General features: G+C 41.6%; 1 protein-coding gene across 1 annotated transcript in view; it reads right to left on the reverse strand.

Annotated features, from left to right (window-relative positions):
* Nucleotides 1–4,491: 4,491 nt before the first annotated feature.
* The window catches only part of ERBB2 (erb-b2 receptor tyrosine kinase 2), a 190,393-nt gene continuing 178,941 nt past the window's right edge, over nucleotides 4,492–15,943 (reverse strand). Inside the window, exons 24-27 of the mRNA XM_077459716.1 lie at nucleotides 14,147–14,244; nucleotides 11,953–12,129; nucleotides 9,968–10,229; nucleotides 4,492–5,588 (exon numbers count right to left, since the gene is read on the reverse strand). Coding sequence (XP_077315842.1) covers nucleotides 5,221–5,588; nucleotides 9,968–10,229; nucleotides 11,953–12,129; nucleotides 14,147–14,244 — 905 coding nt within the window. The 3' untranslated portion in view covers nucleotides 4,492–5,220. The remainder of the gene's footprint in view (nucleotides 5,589–9,967; nucleotides 10,230–11,952; nucleotides 12,130–14,146; nucleotides 14,245–15,943) is intronic.

Below are 15,943 nucleotides of genomic sequence, written 5' to 3' on the forward strand. Positions count from 1 at the left end.
TGTTGGTTTTCCAGCTTGCACATCCTACATAAACCTTGGCTGTTTCCCAACATTCAACCTGTGTGTATGGGGCTTAATGGCCAACTGGAGCAGCTAGCAATTGCAGGCTGACAATGCTGCAGCTAATTGCGAGGCAGTGGTTTAGTGTTTAGTGTGGTCAGCCTGAGACTAAGTGCTGTTACTGGCAAGATCACCAGGAAAAGGGGTCTTTGCAAAATAAAAACAACAAATTTGCTTAAGAAAACTATTTACAGTGAGAGATAGTGTCCAAAATAATAGAAAAACAGATTACAAGTTTACATACACTTTAAGTAAGCTGATACAGCCATTTTGTTCAGCCAATGAAAGCTGGCCATACATTATACAATTTTCTTAATTCCCCTTTAGATTTACATTCAACTACGTACTAGAAGGGCCTACCCGATTGGATACAAACTGAAAGCATTTAGGTTTGACCTGTTATACGGTTTTGGTAAATCTAAAGGAAAACTGTATAATGTATGGCCAGCCTGGCACCTATTTGTTCTACAATGCTTACAATGAAAAAATATGAATGTTGAGCCTTAAAGTCAAGGCACCAGAATAAAAAGCTATGGATTTATTATAAATGTTAAATTATAGTGTAGCGCTGTATAAAACAAGAAAAAAATATATTAAAACCACTTAGTGATGTGACAATAATGTATAAGTGTCAAGATTAAATAACATTCAGTAGTGCTTCTCAGACTGCACCACACTTACATGAAATAGTGAAAAAATATGATAAACCAAAGAAATCAAATATTGTGAGAAAGTCCAAAGAATTTATAATATGAAAAAATCCAAAAAATTTATGATATGAAAAAAGTCTATTATTTAATTCAAATTAAATCCAATCCACACGTGAGAGGGAAAGAGCCATCCACCTTCTTCCTATGAAGACCACATGCAGGCACCCTGTGGTATATCCATCACCAAATAGGATGTGGGCTTACCAGATAGAATGGATCCAAGCGAATATACATTCGAAGGATCAATCAGACTTCAGAATACTCTTTTATAGAGTTATCCAACATAAAAGACTCTCCAGGGAATTTTCAACCAAGTACTCAAACGATGGGAAAATCTTCCACTTTAAACTTCAACGCACATTGTAGAACTCATACAGAAAAGAAATGAGGGCCACAATAGTGTAAATCCGTTTAAAAAATTTTTTTAATAAAATAAGTAATGAACTTACATGTATCCAATGAATTAAGCGCTTATCATATAAAAATAGAGCTGCAGTAGGAGTCCCGACGCGTTTTCGTCCTCAAAAGACGTCATCTGGGGACCCCAGATGACGTCTTTTGAGGACGAAACGCGTCGGGACTCCTACTGCAGCTCTATTTTTATATGATATAAGCGCTTAATTCATTGGATACATGTAAGTTCATTACTTATTTTATTTAAAAAATTTTTTAAACGGATTTACACTATTGTGGCCCTCATTTCTTTTCTGTATGAGTTCTACAATGTGCGTTGAAGTTTAAAGTGGAAGATTTTCCCATCGTTTGAGTACTTGGTTGAAAATTCCCTGGAGAGTCTTTTATGTTGGATAACTCTATAAAAGAGTATTCTGAAGTCTGATTGATCCTTCGAATGTATATTCGCTTGGATCCATTCTATCTGGTAAGCCCACATCCTATTTGGTGATGGATATACCACAGGGTGCCTGCATGTGGTCTTCATAGGAAGAAGGTGGATGGCTCTTTCCCTCTCACGTGTGGATTGGATTTAATTTGAATTAAATAATAGACTTTTTTCATATCATAAATTTTTTGGATTTTTTCATATTATAAATTCTTTGGACTTTCTCACAATATTTGATTTCTTTGGTTTATCATATTTTTTCACTATTTCATGTAAGTGTGGTGCAGTCTGAGAAGCACTACTGAATGTTATTTAATCTTGACACTTATACATTATTGTCACATCACTAAGTGGTTTTAATATATTTTTTTCTTGTTTTATACAGCGCTACACTATAATTTAACATTTGGAATTTTATTCACTATTGTATATCCTTGTGATCGTGTTAGCAGCTCCTTTTTGTATATAATTTCTGGGGATAGCGCAGTGTTGATTGTCGTTGACAGTTTTTTGGATACACATTGTATGGATTTATTATAGCAATGGGTGCTGCAAAGCCCCATCCAGTTTTTACTGAGAGGTTGCAAAAACAAACCAAATGCATGTAGTGTGGTGTGACGTTTGCAGCTTAGAGGGCCAATGGTTTGGGGGGGGGGGGGGGGTTAAAAACACATCTCAACTTTTTTTTTTTTTTACAACCATCAACTGCAAGTGTAACTATAAGAAACATGTACTGAGAAAAATATGGCAGATGCTCTGACCCCAAAATACCAGCTGCTTCACTGTCTCTGAAAATCAATACCCTCTGAATCGGGGACCTGGAACAAATTTGTATCACCGCTTCCATTATGTCCCTATGAAAGCGTGGGTCCAACCAAAACTTTTTGTTTTAAATCTTGGATATAATGGGTTAAACCCCATTGGGTTTATTTCTCCCAACACGGTAAAATGGAACTAAACATACAGCTCGGCTTTACTGGCTTCCCAAAACAATTCAAGACGTGGGAAATAACTGTCCCAGTTGCCTGTGCTCTCAACTCAACTGTCAAGCCGTCAAATGGCTGTTGTCATAACTGAGCACATATGCAGCACCATGGCAACTACGAATCAAACAGAGGCCAAGATGGCAGCTTTCTTGGCTGCAAAGGATAGGAGGGTTTAGTTCCACTTCATAGTGAAACTCAAGGCAAATGCTGCCGAGTACAATATGCAATACTTTTTCTTTTTTGTGCTAAAGCCTCTTTTACACCGACAACAGCAGTCAGTAAAAACAGGTAGCTGAGCTGCGGTTTTACTGTCTACTTCCTTTGCCAGTCCCCAACTAAAGTGTAAAATACTGGAGGCTGTTTACATGCTGCAGCAAACTTAATGCCAGGTTGATAGGCAACATTTAATTCAACAAGGCTGCACCGCATTATACATTGCAGCTTAGCAAAGAATAGAACAAAAGAAGCAGGCATTCGGGAGGTGGCAAAATCACCTCCTAAACGCCTGATGGCAGCGACTGCTTAAGTGGCTCTCTAAGGCTGGATTCACACCTATGCAGTTTTAGTGCATTTTGCAGATTTGTAATACAGCACAGTTAACATGGTTCCCTATGGAACACATTCTGTCGTGAAAATCTGCAAAATGCACCTAAAATGCATAGGTGTGAATCCAGCCTATAAAGCATTCCAATGCAGATGGCTTTTGGGTTTGTGTGAACCCATACCTCTCATTTCTCAGGAGTCTTTTGGAAGTCCACTCCCTTCTAAGTGCAGTACTGCTTGGTGCAAATTTGTTAGTGCAAAAACGTGCGGTCACAAGTGCACCAATACCGCTACAATCGCCTTACACAAGGCAAACGCTTAAATACACAGCTCTAATACGTTTACTGTTTTACTTGCCAAAGTATGTGCTAATTTGTTTGGCCAGTGTTGTGATTTACACCCCCTGATAAGACAGGAAATCCTGGAATGCTTCCGGGTTCTTTGGACAAAGAATCAACATCATCACTTCTGTACAATGACCAAGCCAAGGTGGAAAGGTTGCACAAGAGATGCACAATATTGCCAAATGTATTGGGACACCTGTCTTTACATGTACAAGAACTTTAATGGCATCCCAGTCTTGGCCCGTACAGTTCAATACTGAGTTGGTCCACGCTTTGCAGCTACAACAGCTTCAACTCTTCTGGGAAGGCTGTCCACAAGGTTTAGAAGGGTGTCTATGGGAATGTTTGACCATTCTTCCAGAAGGACATTTGTGAGGTCAGTCACTGATGTTGGAGAGAAGGCCTGGCTTGCAGTCTCCGCTCTAATTCATCCTAAAGGTGTTCTAGTGGGTTGAGGTCAGGGCTCTGTGCAGGCCAGTCAAGTTCCTCCACCCCAAACTCGCTCATTCATGTCTTTATGGACCTTGCTTTGTGCACTGGTCCAAATCATTTGGTGGAGGGGGGATTATGGTGTGGGGTTGTTTTTCAGGGGTTGGGCTTGTCCCCTTACTTCCAGTAAAGGGAAATCTTAAGGTGTTGGCATACCAAGACATTTTGTACAATTTCATGCTTCAACAGTTTGGGGATGGCCCCTTCCTATTCCAACATGACTGCGCACCAGTGCCCAAAGCAAGGTCCATAAAGACATGGATGAGTGAGTTTGGGGTGGAGGAACTTGATTGGCCTGCACAAAGTCATGACAGCAACCCGATAGAACTTTTTTGGGATGAATTAGAGCGGAGACTGCGAGCCAGGCCTTCTTGTCCAACATCAGTGCCGACCACACAAATGTCCTTCTGGAAGAATGGTCAAACATTCCCATAGACACCCATCTAAACCTTGTGGAAAGCCTTCCCAGAAGAGTTGAAGCTGTTATAGCTGCAAAGGGTGGGCCAACTCAATATTGAACCCTACAGATGAAGACATGGATGCTATTAAAGTTCATGTGCGTGTAAAAACAGGTGTCCCAATACTTTTGGTAATATAGTGCATCTCTTATCTGACTGTGTATTGTAGCATAGGTAAGTGGAGAAGCAGACTGGCTCTGCAAAATTACAAATTCTTTGGTAGATAAAACTGTAAACATGCATTTCAACTGAGTATTTGACTGATTGCCTGGAGTTCTGCTTTAACTATATGGGTAGGTGATGCCCACTTACCCGCTTTAACTTTAGGGGTAAGTGATACTCGCTTACCTGTAAAACATACATATGTCCATATGAATATTTGCAAAACGCACAATTTGTTCTTGGGTAAAAAGTGATTTTTCCCTTTCTGTAGTATTCTTTCACATTCTCTTATAAAGCGTCATCTGAATAATATAAAACAAGCATCACTACCATATAGGCCTACTTCAGTCCCACATCAGGAACTATATGGAGTTGATGCCATATAAAATGTTAACATATATACACAGCTCTGTACTATACAAGTAAAATTCTGCTGCACAAAAGTTGCCTGTGCATAGAATTTAGGTGTGAGCTTTCTTATCTCAGGTTCAGAGACTGCTGGATAAAACCTCTTCTCATTGGTTGATTAGAAAGCCATAACTGCGTCGAACAGAACGGAACTTTTTTAAAACAGAAGTTCGTGAGGTCTTCAAAAACAGCGGATTCCCTCCTATGCGGTCACGTCCCCTATGCGGTCACGTCCCGAGGCCTCATAATCATCTCATCCAGGCCCAAGTATTCTGGATTTTCTGCGGTTGGAGTAGTAAACCCATTAGGTCCTGGGTTAGGGTCCTGCTCACCTCTTGAGGAGTTGAGTTCATGGTTCCAGTAGTAAAGATTGTCAAAAGCTTGTGGGAAAAAGTTTGGTGCATGTAGTCCTGGTGGGGGGAGATAGTCTGGATTCTCCACCGCAGCAATGGATGCTGGGCTCATTGGCTCCCTGATCAAGCCATTCCTGCACACTTGTCCCTTCTGTCTTTCTAGAGTGGAAACGGACGCTCTTGGGGTCTTTACCGAGGAGCGACTTCTGATGGGTTCTCTTTGGTTTACATACTCTGCAACAGAGAAAACAAGGACAGAGAACTAAAATAACCTAGGCTTAAAGTGTTTGTAAACCTCAGACATGAAATATGAGCAAAGCATATCCCTCTAGAATGTGTACTTGTCCCAATCCAGAGCATTAACCACTTTCAGACCGGAACAATTTGCTGGTCAAAGACCAGACCACTTTTTGCGATTCGGCACTGCGTCGTTTTAACTGACAATTGCGCGGTCGTACGACATGGCTCCCAGACAAAATTGACGTCCTTTTTTTTCCCCCACAAATAGAGCTTTCTTTTGGTGGTATTTGATCACCCCCTGCGGTTTTTATTTTTTGCGCTATAAACTAAAATTACAATAAACTACAATTTTGAAAAAAAACGCATTATTTTTTACTTTTTGTTATAATAAATATCCCCCAAAAATATATAAAAAAAACTTTTTTCCCTCAGTTTAGGCCGATACGTATTCTTCTACATATTTTTGGTAAAAAAAAAAAAAAAAATCGCAATAAGCGATTATTGATTGGTTTGCGCAAAAGTTATAGCGTTTACAAAATAGGGATAGTTTTATAGCATTTTTATTAATAATTTTTTTTTTTTTAACTAGTAATGGCGGCGATCAGCGATTTTTATTGTGACTGCGACATTGTGGGGGACCCATCGGACATTTTTGGGACCATTGTCATTTATACAGTAATCACTGCTGTATAAATGCAGTGATTCCTGTGTATATGACACTGGCAGTGAAGGGGTTAACCAGTGGGTGGCAGTGTAGGGGTTAAGTGTTCCTAGGGGTGTGTTACTAACTGGGGGGGGATGGCTTTCATTTAGTGAACACTGATCTCTGCTCTAATCACATGGAGCAGAGATCAGCGTCACTAGTAGCTAGGCAGAATGGAGAAACGCTGTTTACTCCGCATTTCCTCCATTCGGCCGCTCCGTGAGACGATCGTGGGGATGCCCGCAGCGATCAAGTCCGCGGGTCCCGCGACCGGACTCACGGGGGTCCCGACCAGCCCGGGAGCGCGCTGCCGCCGGCGCGCTCCCGATGGCAGGGCGGCATTGAATATTGGACGTACCTGTACGCCAATATGCCTGCCCGTGCCATTCTGTCGACGTACATTGTCGTGCACTGGTCGGGAAGTGGTTGAGTGTAAGTTCCGTCATCCCTCTGCCATCAGTTTAAATCACTTCTGAAAAGTTTTCCTGACACCAAGAGGAAAACTGTGACAGGGGAGGGACCTTCCACTAATTGACAGCCTCAGCTCTGTTCCTGTGTGTTGTGTGAAGGGGGTGTGTCCCTTCCCTCCAATCAGCTCTCCTTACTGATGTAACTTCTGCTCTCCGCCCCCTGCTTTTCAGAGCTGAGAGATCCTGGGTAAATTCTGCGCTTTGAATGGATGTAGGGCGCAGAATTTACACAGGATCACTCAGCTCTGAAAAGCAGGGGTCGGAGAGCAGAAGTTACATCAGCATGGAGAGCTGAGGTTTACCAACACTCCAAACTACCGCCCCCCAGTTGTTCAGGAACTACAATTCCCATCATACCTAGTCATGTCTGTGAATGTCAGAGTTTTACAATGCCTCATGGGACGTGTAGTTCCACAAGAGCTGGAGAGCCGTAGTTTGGAGATCCCCGATAGGGGAAAGCCAGCTGCAGATAAACAGGTACAATGGATCTAAGAGGGTTTATGCCATCCCTGTGTATCACCTGAGGCCAGTCACTTTACTGGGTTTATGTAAGGGTTTACAACCACTTTAAAGCTGGAATGTTTTTGGATGGTAGACTTACGTAGGTTCAGGTTGGCACAATAGAAGTATGCATATCTCATACCCAAGGAACTGGAGCTGGACCTGGAACTTCCAGGTCCTGCTTCCCCTCTGCCCATGGATCACAAGGAGTCACTCCTCTTGGCTCTGCCATTCATAGAATGCCTTGCATTTTCATCAATACATATAAGGTGTCCTCTGATTGGATGAGGTGAAGAGGAAGGACAGTGACATCACACTCTACCTCATCCAAGAAGAGAATGAAAAATAAGGCGATCTAAAAATCGCAGCAGAGCTTAACGAATGTTCCTTGTGGGCTGTGTGCAGATTGGAAGCAGCTCACACAGAATGGCCGCAGGTAGATTGCAGCTATTACTATGCATGCATGGGTGGCTCCATGCAAGCAGCAGGAGCAAGCTAATTCTACAGAAAAATAGAAAGTTAGCAAAAACAAGAGTTTGGTGGGGATTTTTCTGCCTGTAAACGTCTGAAAAAGCCATAGTGTGCATGGACATATTGACTAACATGGAGGGGAGTTTCCAGGCAGAATAACAAAAAAAATAAAATAAATAAAAGCTCAGAAGCCTGTAGGATCCACTTCTTTGAGAAGTGTGCATGAGCCCTAAACCCCCAAAAAAATTGAGGCCAATGTTTGTGGGAACAGCAAATGAGGGTCGACCTTCAGCCAGCAAGAACCAAATCCATTGCATGCTCATCCGAGAGCACAGTGAGCAATCCGTACAGGTCAGAGACCCCCTTTATCTTCTGGACTTTGGCTTGGACTTAGATTTATGTACCTTTCAGCCAAACAAATCTAAGTACTGATGACTCTGTACGTGACTCCTCAAAACATAGGTTACTTCTATCAGTCATCAAATTATTTTTGGAATAAACACAGTGTACATCTGCTCCTTCGTCTAGACATATTTGTTGCCAAGATCCATGATGTCTGTAACATCAGCAGATCATTTAAACTAGTGTACTGCTGCAGACTGGCTGGGGTGCCGTTACAAGTATTGAGCCTTACCCAGAAAAAAAAATGTGGAAGAGTGTTGGACCATAATCATGTTCCCATTTCTCCAAGGGAAAGGTGCGAAGCAGATCCCATTATAAAATGTCACAATATATTCAGAATTGGCCTGGGTGGGAAGTGGTTAAGCATTTTCCAGTTTTGGTGAACCAAACTCAACGTATTCTGACAGCGGTTGCTGATCGAGAACATTTTTCCAACATTCCTGTTTGAGAGAAGTCAATCTAATTATCAACTTCTGTTAAACAGGGATTTAAACAGAATCCCACATATGGATCATAAAAATCATCCAGTCCCTGCTGAGCCGGCCCAATTCCAATCCATCTATGGCCACAGTAAGGCTGGATTCACTCCTATGCAGTTTTAGTGATTTTTGCATTTTGCAGATTTGCATTACAGTCCATTTAACATGGTTTCCTATGGGAACACGATTTCTAGTGCAAATGTGAAAGATGCAAAAAGCCTAAGGCTGGGTTCACACTGATGCGGTCTACCACATCGCATGTCATTTATACAGGAATCGCACCAGATTCCCGTACAAATGACATGTGAATTCAGTGCGTACCAAACATGTGCAGGACCTTTTTTTGGCCACACTGGAATCGCATCGCATGGGTGTTCAGACCCATATGATCCGATTCCACAGTTTGCACTGCGTTCTGTGAACCGATTCGGTTGTGTCATTAACTTATATTGACACCCGCATCGGTTCACAGAGCATCACTATGGTTCCCGCAACGCATCAGTGTGAACCCAGCCTGAGACGGAACAGGAAGAGTGGGGAAAATGTAAAACCTCTGCAAGGATTTTATTGATGGTTCCAATAATGGAGATTTCTCCTATAGTGTCCAGGTGACATATAGAGAAATCTCCTCTATGGAGGTACAGGAAGCAAAAAAGGAAAAGATAAATATTCTCTAGTGGGGGCACAGTCTGGATTTAAAATTTTACAGAATACCACAGCCTGCATTTCTCCTTTTGCTGTTTTGGACAGGGTTGGGAAGGACTAGAACCTTGGTTTTTATTGCGGTCTTTGGGGAGAATCTATTCCTGTTCCACACAGTCTCAAGAGAGGAAAGTGAAAACGTTAGGTTTCCCAATTGCAGATATCCCCTCACTTTTCTGCACAATATTTGTACTGGAACAGGAAGTGGTAGGAATTCTCCTCAACAGGGCCAAAGATGGCAATAAAAGCCTGACAGGGGCGCTAACATTTTCCTACTCTGTCCACAACTTATAAATGTTGACTTAACCTCTTCCCACCCAACCTTCTCTTTAACTGGGCTATTACTGCCGGGATGTGGAAAGGTCTGCCGGATCACATGACCACTGTGATTACTAGAAACCGCGAGCTACTGTGACAGCTCGGTCTTTGTGTTGGAAGCCCACCCACTGTGCGGCCATGTTACCTGGGCAGAAGCAGGTTAAACTGGCTCTTACCAAATACATGTAAACACATTCAGTCATTGAGACAGGGCTGGAGTCATTGCCGCGTCCCATTATGCGACACCACACCACCACAGTCCATTTGGTTGCACATATCTGCAAATGTACACGGTATTCTGGGAAGGCCACCAGTAGGATTCTGTACCTGAAGGGTATGCAGGAGATGCTGGAGATGTATAACCATTGATGTCCATCATCCTTCCATCGATCATGTCAGCTCCTCCAAGTTCTGTTGGATCCTCGCAGTACCTGTGTCTAAGGCTGACATCTCTGGGAAGGGAATCAAACACATTGTCCCTGTCACTAAGATCAGAGCCACTGGCAGCTGATTCACGTGACAAAGTGCAAGCTAGAGGGACCACTGGAGCTGTTCCATCCAACAACGGCCGATCGTTCTCATTTGCAGTCTGAAAAAAGAAAATATGATTGTTTTTGGTGTTTGCATAAGTGGTTTTTGTACTGTATATGCACATTAGTAAGTGAGAGTGCATATTTTTAGCACTGATCATTGTATTAAGCTTCATGTACACGGGGCGTTTTTTAACCTCTCCTGAGCGATTTAACTTGACAGCTAGAAACAACATTTTTTTTTGTTTGTGGCACGAAAAAAACAAAACAAAAAAACCCCAGAGGTGATCAATTACCACCAAAAGAAAGCTCTATTTGTGGAAAAAAAAAATACATCAATTTAATTTGTGTACAGCATTGCATGACTGCGCAAAAGTCGGTTAAAGTAAGACAGTGCCGTATCGCCTGGTCATGAAGGGAGGTAAATACTCCGGAAGCCAAGTGGTTAAAGGGAACTATAGTGTTTATATAAAGAGGTGGATTGGATAAGCTACCAACATCTTCAATATTACGTAGCTCTTCTAATAGCTATACTATGACCTAGATAAATGAGAACCATCACAGACATTTTATATAAAAGTACAAAATACACTGAAATTCCTAAAATTAAACTAGACCTAGGCTTAGTTGAGCCCAGAATGAAAGCTGGCAGTTCCACTGGCTTACCACAGAGCTCAGAGGACCGAAAGGTCCCCGATGTACTCTATGGTATAGGAAACCGGAAGTGATGAGCATTTTTGTCACTTCCAGTTTCCCCGATGTAAACAGCGGCAGTATTTAAATTTGGAAAGTAACTGATCACCCCAATCTTGGTGTGATTAAATACTTTTGAGGGCAGAGGAGACATCTGGTGTCTAACAGAGCCCAGGTTTCTCCAAAATGCGTACCTGTCACATGCCTATTGCTGTCACAAGAGATATTTACATTTCTTGTGACAGCAATAAAAGGGATTAAAAAATAAATAAATAAAATAAAAAAGATAGAATTTTTTTTTTTAAAGTGCCCCATGCTGAATTCATGCATTGGTCCCAAATGCACACGTTAACCATGATCGCACTACCACACATTAAGGCAGGGGTAGGCAACCTAGGGCACTCCAGCTGTTGCAGAACTACAAGTCCCCATCATGCCTCTGGGAGTAATTGCAACTGCCAGCCTTTCAAGGCCTCATGAGAAATGTAGTTCCACAACAGCTGGAGGGCCCCAGGTTGCCTACCCCTGCATTAAGGTATTGCTGAAAACATCAGAGTGAGAGCATTACTTCTAGCACCAGACCTCCTCTAACTCTCAACTGGTAACCTGTAAAGGCTTTTAACGTGTCGCCTATGGCAACATAGTTTGTTGCCATTCCACAATTGCACACAATTTTAAAGCGGGACAAGTTAGGTATTGGTGTAATTTAAACTTTTAGATTTTACCAAAAAATTGTTTTTTGTGTACATTAAGATTCATTATAATATTGACCAAGCACACGCTGATAATCAGCCACGAGAAATAAAAGATTGTGCAGTGCTAAAATAATGTTAGAAGTGCAAAAACTCGAATGGGCCATTTTATGTAAAGCTCAGACTTCATATAGCCCTTGTTTTCCCATGGAAGATAATTACCCGAGTGCTGGAAATCACTAAAACCCCATATGGGTGAATGAAAATAACTAACTTTCTCATAATCTAAATGCAGGTAGCTCCTTCACTATACATATAAAAAAATTTTCTGCATATAAAAAGCTCCAAAAAAAAGCGATTATATCTCTAGCATAACAAAACGGAATGTTGGACATACCTGTGAAGATGATATTCTACTGCGATGTTCCATTGCGGGCTCTTCAGACCCAAAGAATCCATGGTGAGGAACAAGGTACTCATCAGCATCCACCAACTCATCCATGCCAACCTCCCTTAATAGTTCACTGTAGAATTGTGTAGTTAAGGGGCTGGCCTGAGCCAAGAGTTCATCATCCTAAAAGAGATAAAGAGAGTCTGGTGACATGGGATAAGCTCAAGATGTTCAGGCGGCTCCATAAACGGGACCCATCACCTGCCCAATACTGTCATATAGGGGGCCTGATATCCCCCTTGTGTGAACCATACAGTTCAAAAAAGAAAATATGAAAAAAAAAAAAGTATATAAAAAAAAAAAAAATGAATTCTAGAATATAAATCAAAATAATAAAAACTAAAATGCCCATTAAACCCCCCCGGACATACCCCGTATGAAAGTACAGCATAAGACAAACATGTGAATAGACACATCAATTGTGCACCACATATGAGGTATTGTCACAAAGGTCCAACTGAGAATTGTAGGGCCATAATTCACTCTTCTAAAGGCTTTAAAAATGTCACCTATGCCGAATTTTGGCACCATAGTTTTTTTTGCAAATTTCACAGACAAATGGAATTTTTAGACTTGACATGTTTGGAATCTACTTACTTGACGCAACCCCATCTTTTTGATTCTACTGAAAAAGGGGCTGTAATATTTTGTTTGTTTTTTTTTTTAGTTATTTTATAGGCAAAAATAAAAAATGCAGATTTTAACGTTCGCAAAAAATGAAAAATAAAATGCTCCAGAGGGTGCTAGTCTTCAGACGTTTTGATTGGCCCGCACAAGATGACATCACTCACGTACATGTGCATCTCAGTGTACATTCCGTGATGGATTGCAAACGGGCAGATAAGTGTACTTTATTCAGAGGAGACATGTCCCTTCTGAATTAAAGTTCAGCTGTTCTAGTAGGTCTTTCCTGACATTTTCTTAGTCGCATCCTACAGCAAAAGCCATGGTCTGCAGACAGCTTACAAAGCATCAGAGGGATCTCATTGTTAAAAGGAATCAGTCAGAAGGGTACAACGCATTCCCAAGGCATTAGATACCATGGTACACGGTGAAGACAGTCATCATAGAAAATATGGCACAGCAGTGACATTACCAAGAACTGGACGTCCCTCCAAAATTGATGAAAAGACGAGAAGAAAACTGGTCAGGGAGGCTGCCAAGAGGTCTACAGCAACATTAAAGGAGCTGCAGGGATATCTGGCAAATACTGGCTGTGTGGACAATAAACTCCTGTATTCTTCATATGTCTGAGCTATGGGGTAGAGTGGCAAGAAGGAAGCTTTTTCTTATAAATAAAAACATCCAAGCCGGGCTAAAGTTTGCAAAAACATATCTGAAGTCTCGCAGAAGCACGTGGGAAAATGTGTTATGGACTGATGTAACCAAGGTTGAACCTTTTGGCCAGAAATCCAAAAGATGTGTTTGGCACAAAAACAATACTGCACATCACCAAAAGAACACCATACCCACCATGAAGCATGGTGGTGGCAGCATCATACATTGGGGCAGTTTTTATTCAGTTGGAACAGGGGCCTTAGTCAAGGTAGAGGGAACAATGAGCAGTTCCAAATACCAGTCAATATTGGCACAAAACCTTAGACCTGCTGATAGTCTCATACCCAAAAACACTGAGTGCTGGAATAAAATCAAAAAGGGGCTTCAACAAAGTATAAGTTTAGGGGTGTGCACACTTGGGCCTGGTTCACACCTATGCATTTTTTAGTGCGTTTTCAGCTAAAACAAAACCCTCCATTTACCACCTACCAGCTAACACTTTGGGCATCTGTTAACTATCAAAATTGGCTGTTACTGTCAATCCCCATTAATGATCAGGATCCAATCAGAATGGTTCCAAGTTGTGATTAATATATGAACTATGACATGATGTTCACATGCAAGCTGAAGGCCTAACTGAAAAAAGAAAGCCTTCAGCTCGCCCAGACCACTGCAGTCTGTAGCATGGTGAATGCTGTAATGGTCTCCTACAATTATAGTTTTAACAATAATATTGGAATACAACTATAATATTTTAATATATGAAAATATTACTTCCTAAATTCCCTGTATGGTCATCAAGTATATTGTATGCCAAATAATATTAGCATGCATGTTCAACTTTTTGCAGTCTTGTTTTTACCTGAATGACCACAAAGCGCTGTGGATCACGAGCCATGCGGGAAAACTCGGTGACCAGCTCACGGAACTTGGGTCGGCACTCAGAGTCTATCATCCAGCCTGGAAAGAACAGTACAATATACATGAATGGCACTACAATACGAGGTGTGTTCAGGGACATGTGGACAAGACAAGCATACATATAAAACACAAAAATAGAATTGTAAAAGCAGGGCCTTTGCTGCCCTAGAGAAAGATCAGATTCTTCTCTGATAGAAGGTTCACTTAATGCCTTATGGTTTTCAGATGTCTCATTCTGTCAATACTACCAGTGAAACCGTAAAATGTGCTCCTCTGTGCTTCTTACTTTTTTACAATTGAATTTATTGGTATTGTGCTAAAAGACATGCTAAGGCACTTCGGGGGTAATAAAAACTTCCCTTTCATCAGGGCTTCCATTAAAAATGAGAACCTTGAATGGACTCAAAGTAAGACGTTACTACAGATTCACACAGGAAAGCCTTGAGTCCATTCAAGGTTCTCATTTTTTTAACTGAAGCCCTGATGAAGGGGGAGTTCCTTTGACCCCCTAAACACATTGGCTGTCTTTTAGCACAATACCAATAAATTGGACTCTTATCCTTTGTTCTGGTACTCCTGCCATGTTTTTTTTTTTCGGAGAACCTGCAGGGGTACCCGCCGGAGGGTAGACTTGTCTGTCGTGAGCAGCCTAACCTCAGTTGGCTCCTCAAATGTTTTTGCTCTCCCGCCACTTTGTATAAACTTATATCAAAGTCCCAGCACCTCTTGGATGCCTGCTTTTTCAGTAGCAAAACAAGTTACTATCATTATTAGGGACAGGACTTTTGCAAATAGGTGTGTGACAATATGTATGTAAAGTAAACCTATGCTGTGCAAACACAGGGAACAGCAAGAGGCTTCCTTAATAGCTTGTTGTACCCTGCTGCTTATACTCCCATTCTAATCATCTCTTGCCACTGTTGTAGTGAAGTACAAAAAATGGGAAAAAAAATAAAAAATCACCAAGATGATCTGGTCAGAGTTTACAGAGCACTACGAACTCTCCCCCATCCCAAATGACAGTGCAGGGGTGTAATTAGAACCTTCAGGGTCCTGGTGCAAGAAACTATAAAAAGGTCCCCTGACCCCTACTTGGGCCCCCACCCACTTTTGCAACCCTGGCAGTTCCGCCACTGGTGTCAGTATTTTTCTTTTGCTATTTTATTCATTTATTTTTTTACAATTTCATTTTTTTTTTTGCAATTTTTTAGGAGCCCTGTTGGGGGGGGGGGCTTTGGTGAAATCAGTGGTCTAAACATACCTCTGATGTTTTACCTTTGAGACAGAGAAAAGAGATTGAGGACACAACACTTAAAGTGATTGTAAAGTCTCCTTTTTTATTAAAAAATAACAAACATGTTAGGCCGCGTACACACGGGCGGACTGTATGGCCTACTTAGTCCGTCTAAACACATTTCAGCGGACAGTCCGCTCGTGTGTGGGCTTCAGCGGACTTTTTCAGCGTGCAGTCTGGCGTACTAAGTGTTTCGGATTTTTCGAAATTCTGTCCGTCATACTTTGGTTTCAGCGGACAATTCGCTCGTCAGTAGGCTAGTTCGATGGACTAAGAATGGCGCATGCTCAGAAAGGATTTACACGGCGAAAGGGTGCATTGCTGTGTATTGGACTTCCTATTTCTAGTCCCGTCGTATGTGGTGTACACGTCATCACGCAAGCCTTCGACGGACTGTTTTTGCATCCGTGTGTGGTCAAGTCCGTTCATTCGAAAGTATGACGG

This window comes from Lithobates pipiens, unplaced genomic scaffold (assembly GCF_037356315.1).
Source record: "Lithobates pipiens isolate NorthernLeopardFrog02 unplaced genomic scaffold, aLitPip1_a1.2 Scaffold_28, whole genome shotgun sequence".
Classification (NCBI taxonomy): Eukaryota; Metazoa; Chordata; class Amphibia; order Anura; family Ranidae; genus Lithobates; species Lithobates pipiens.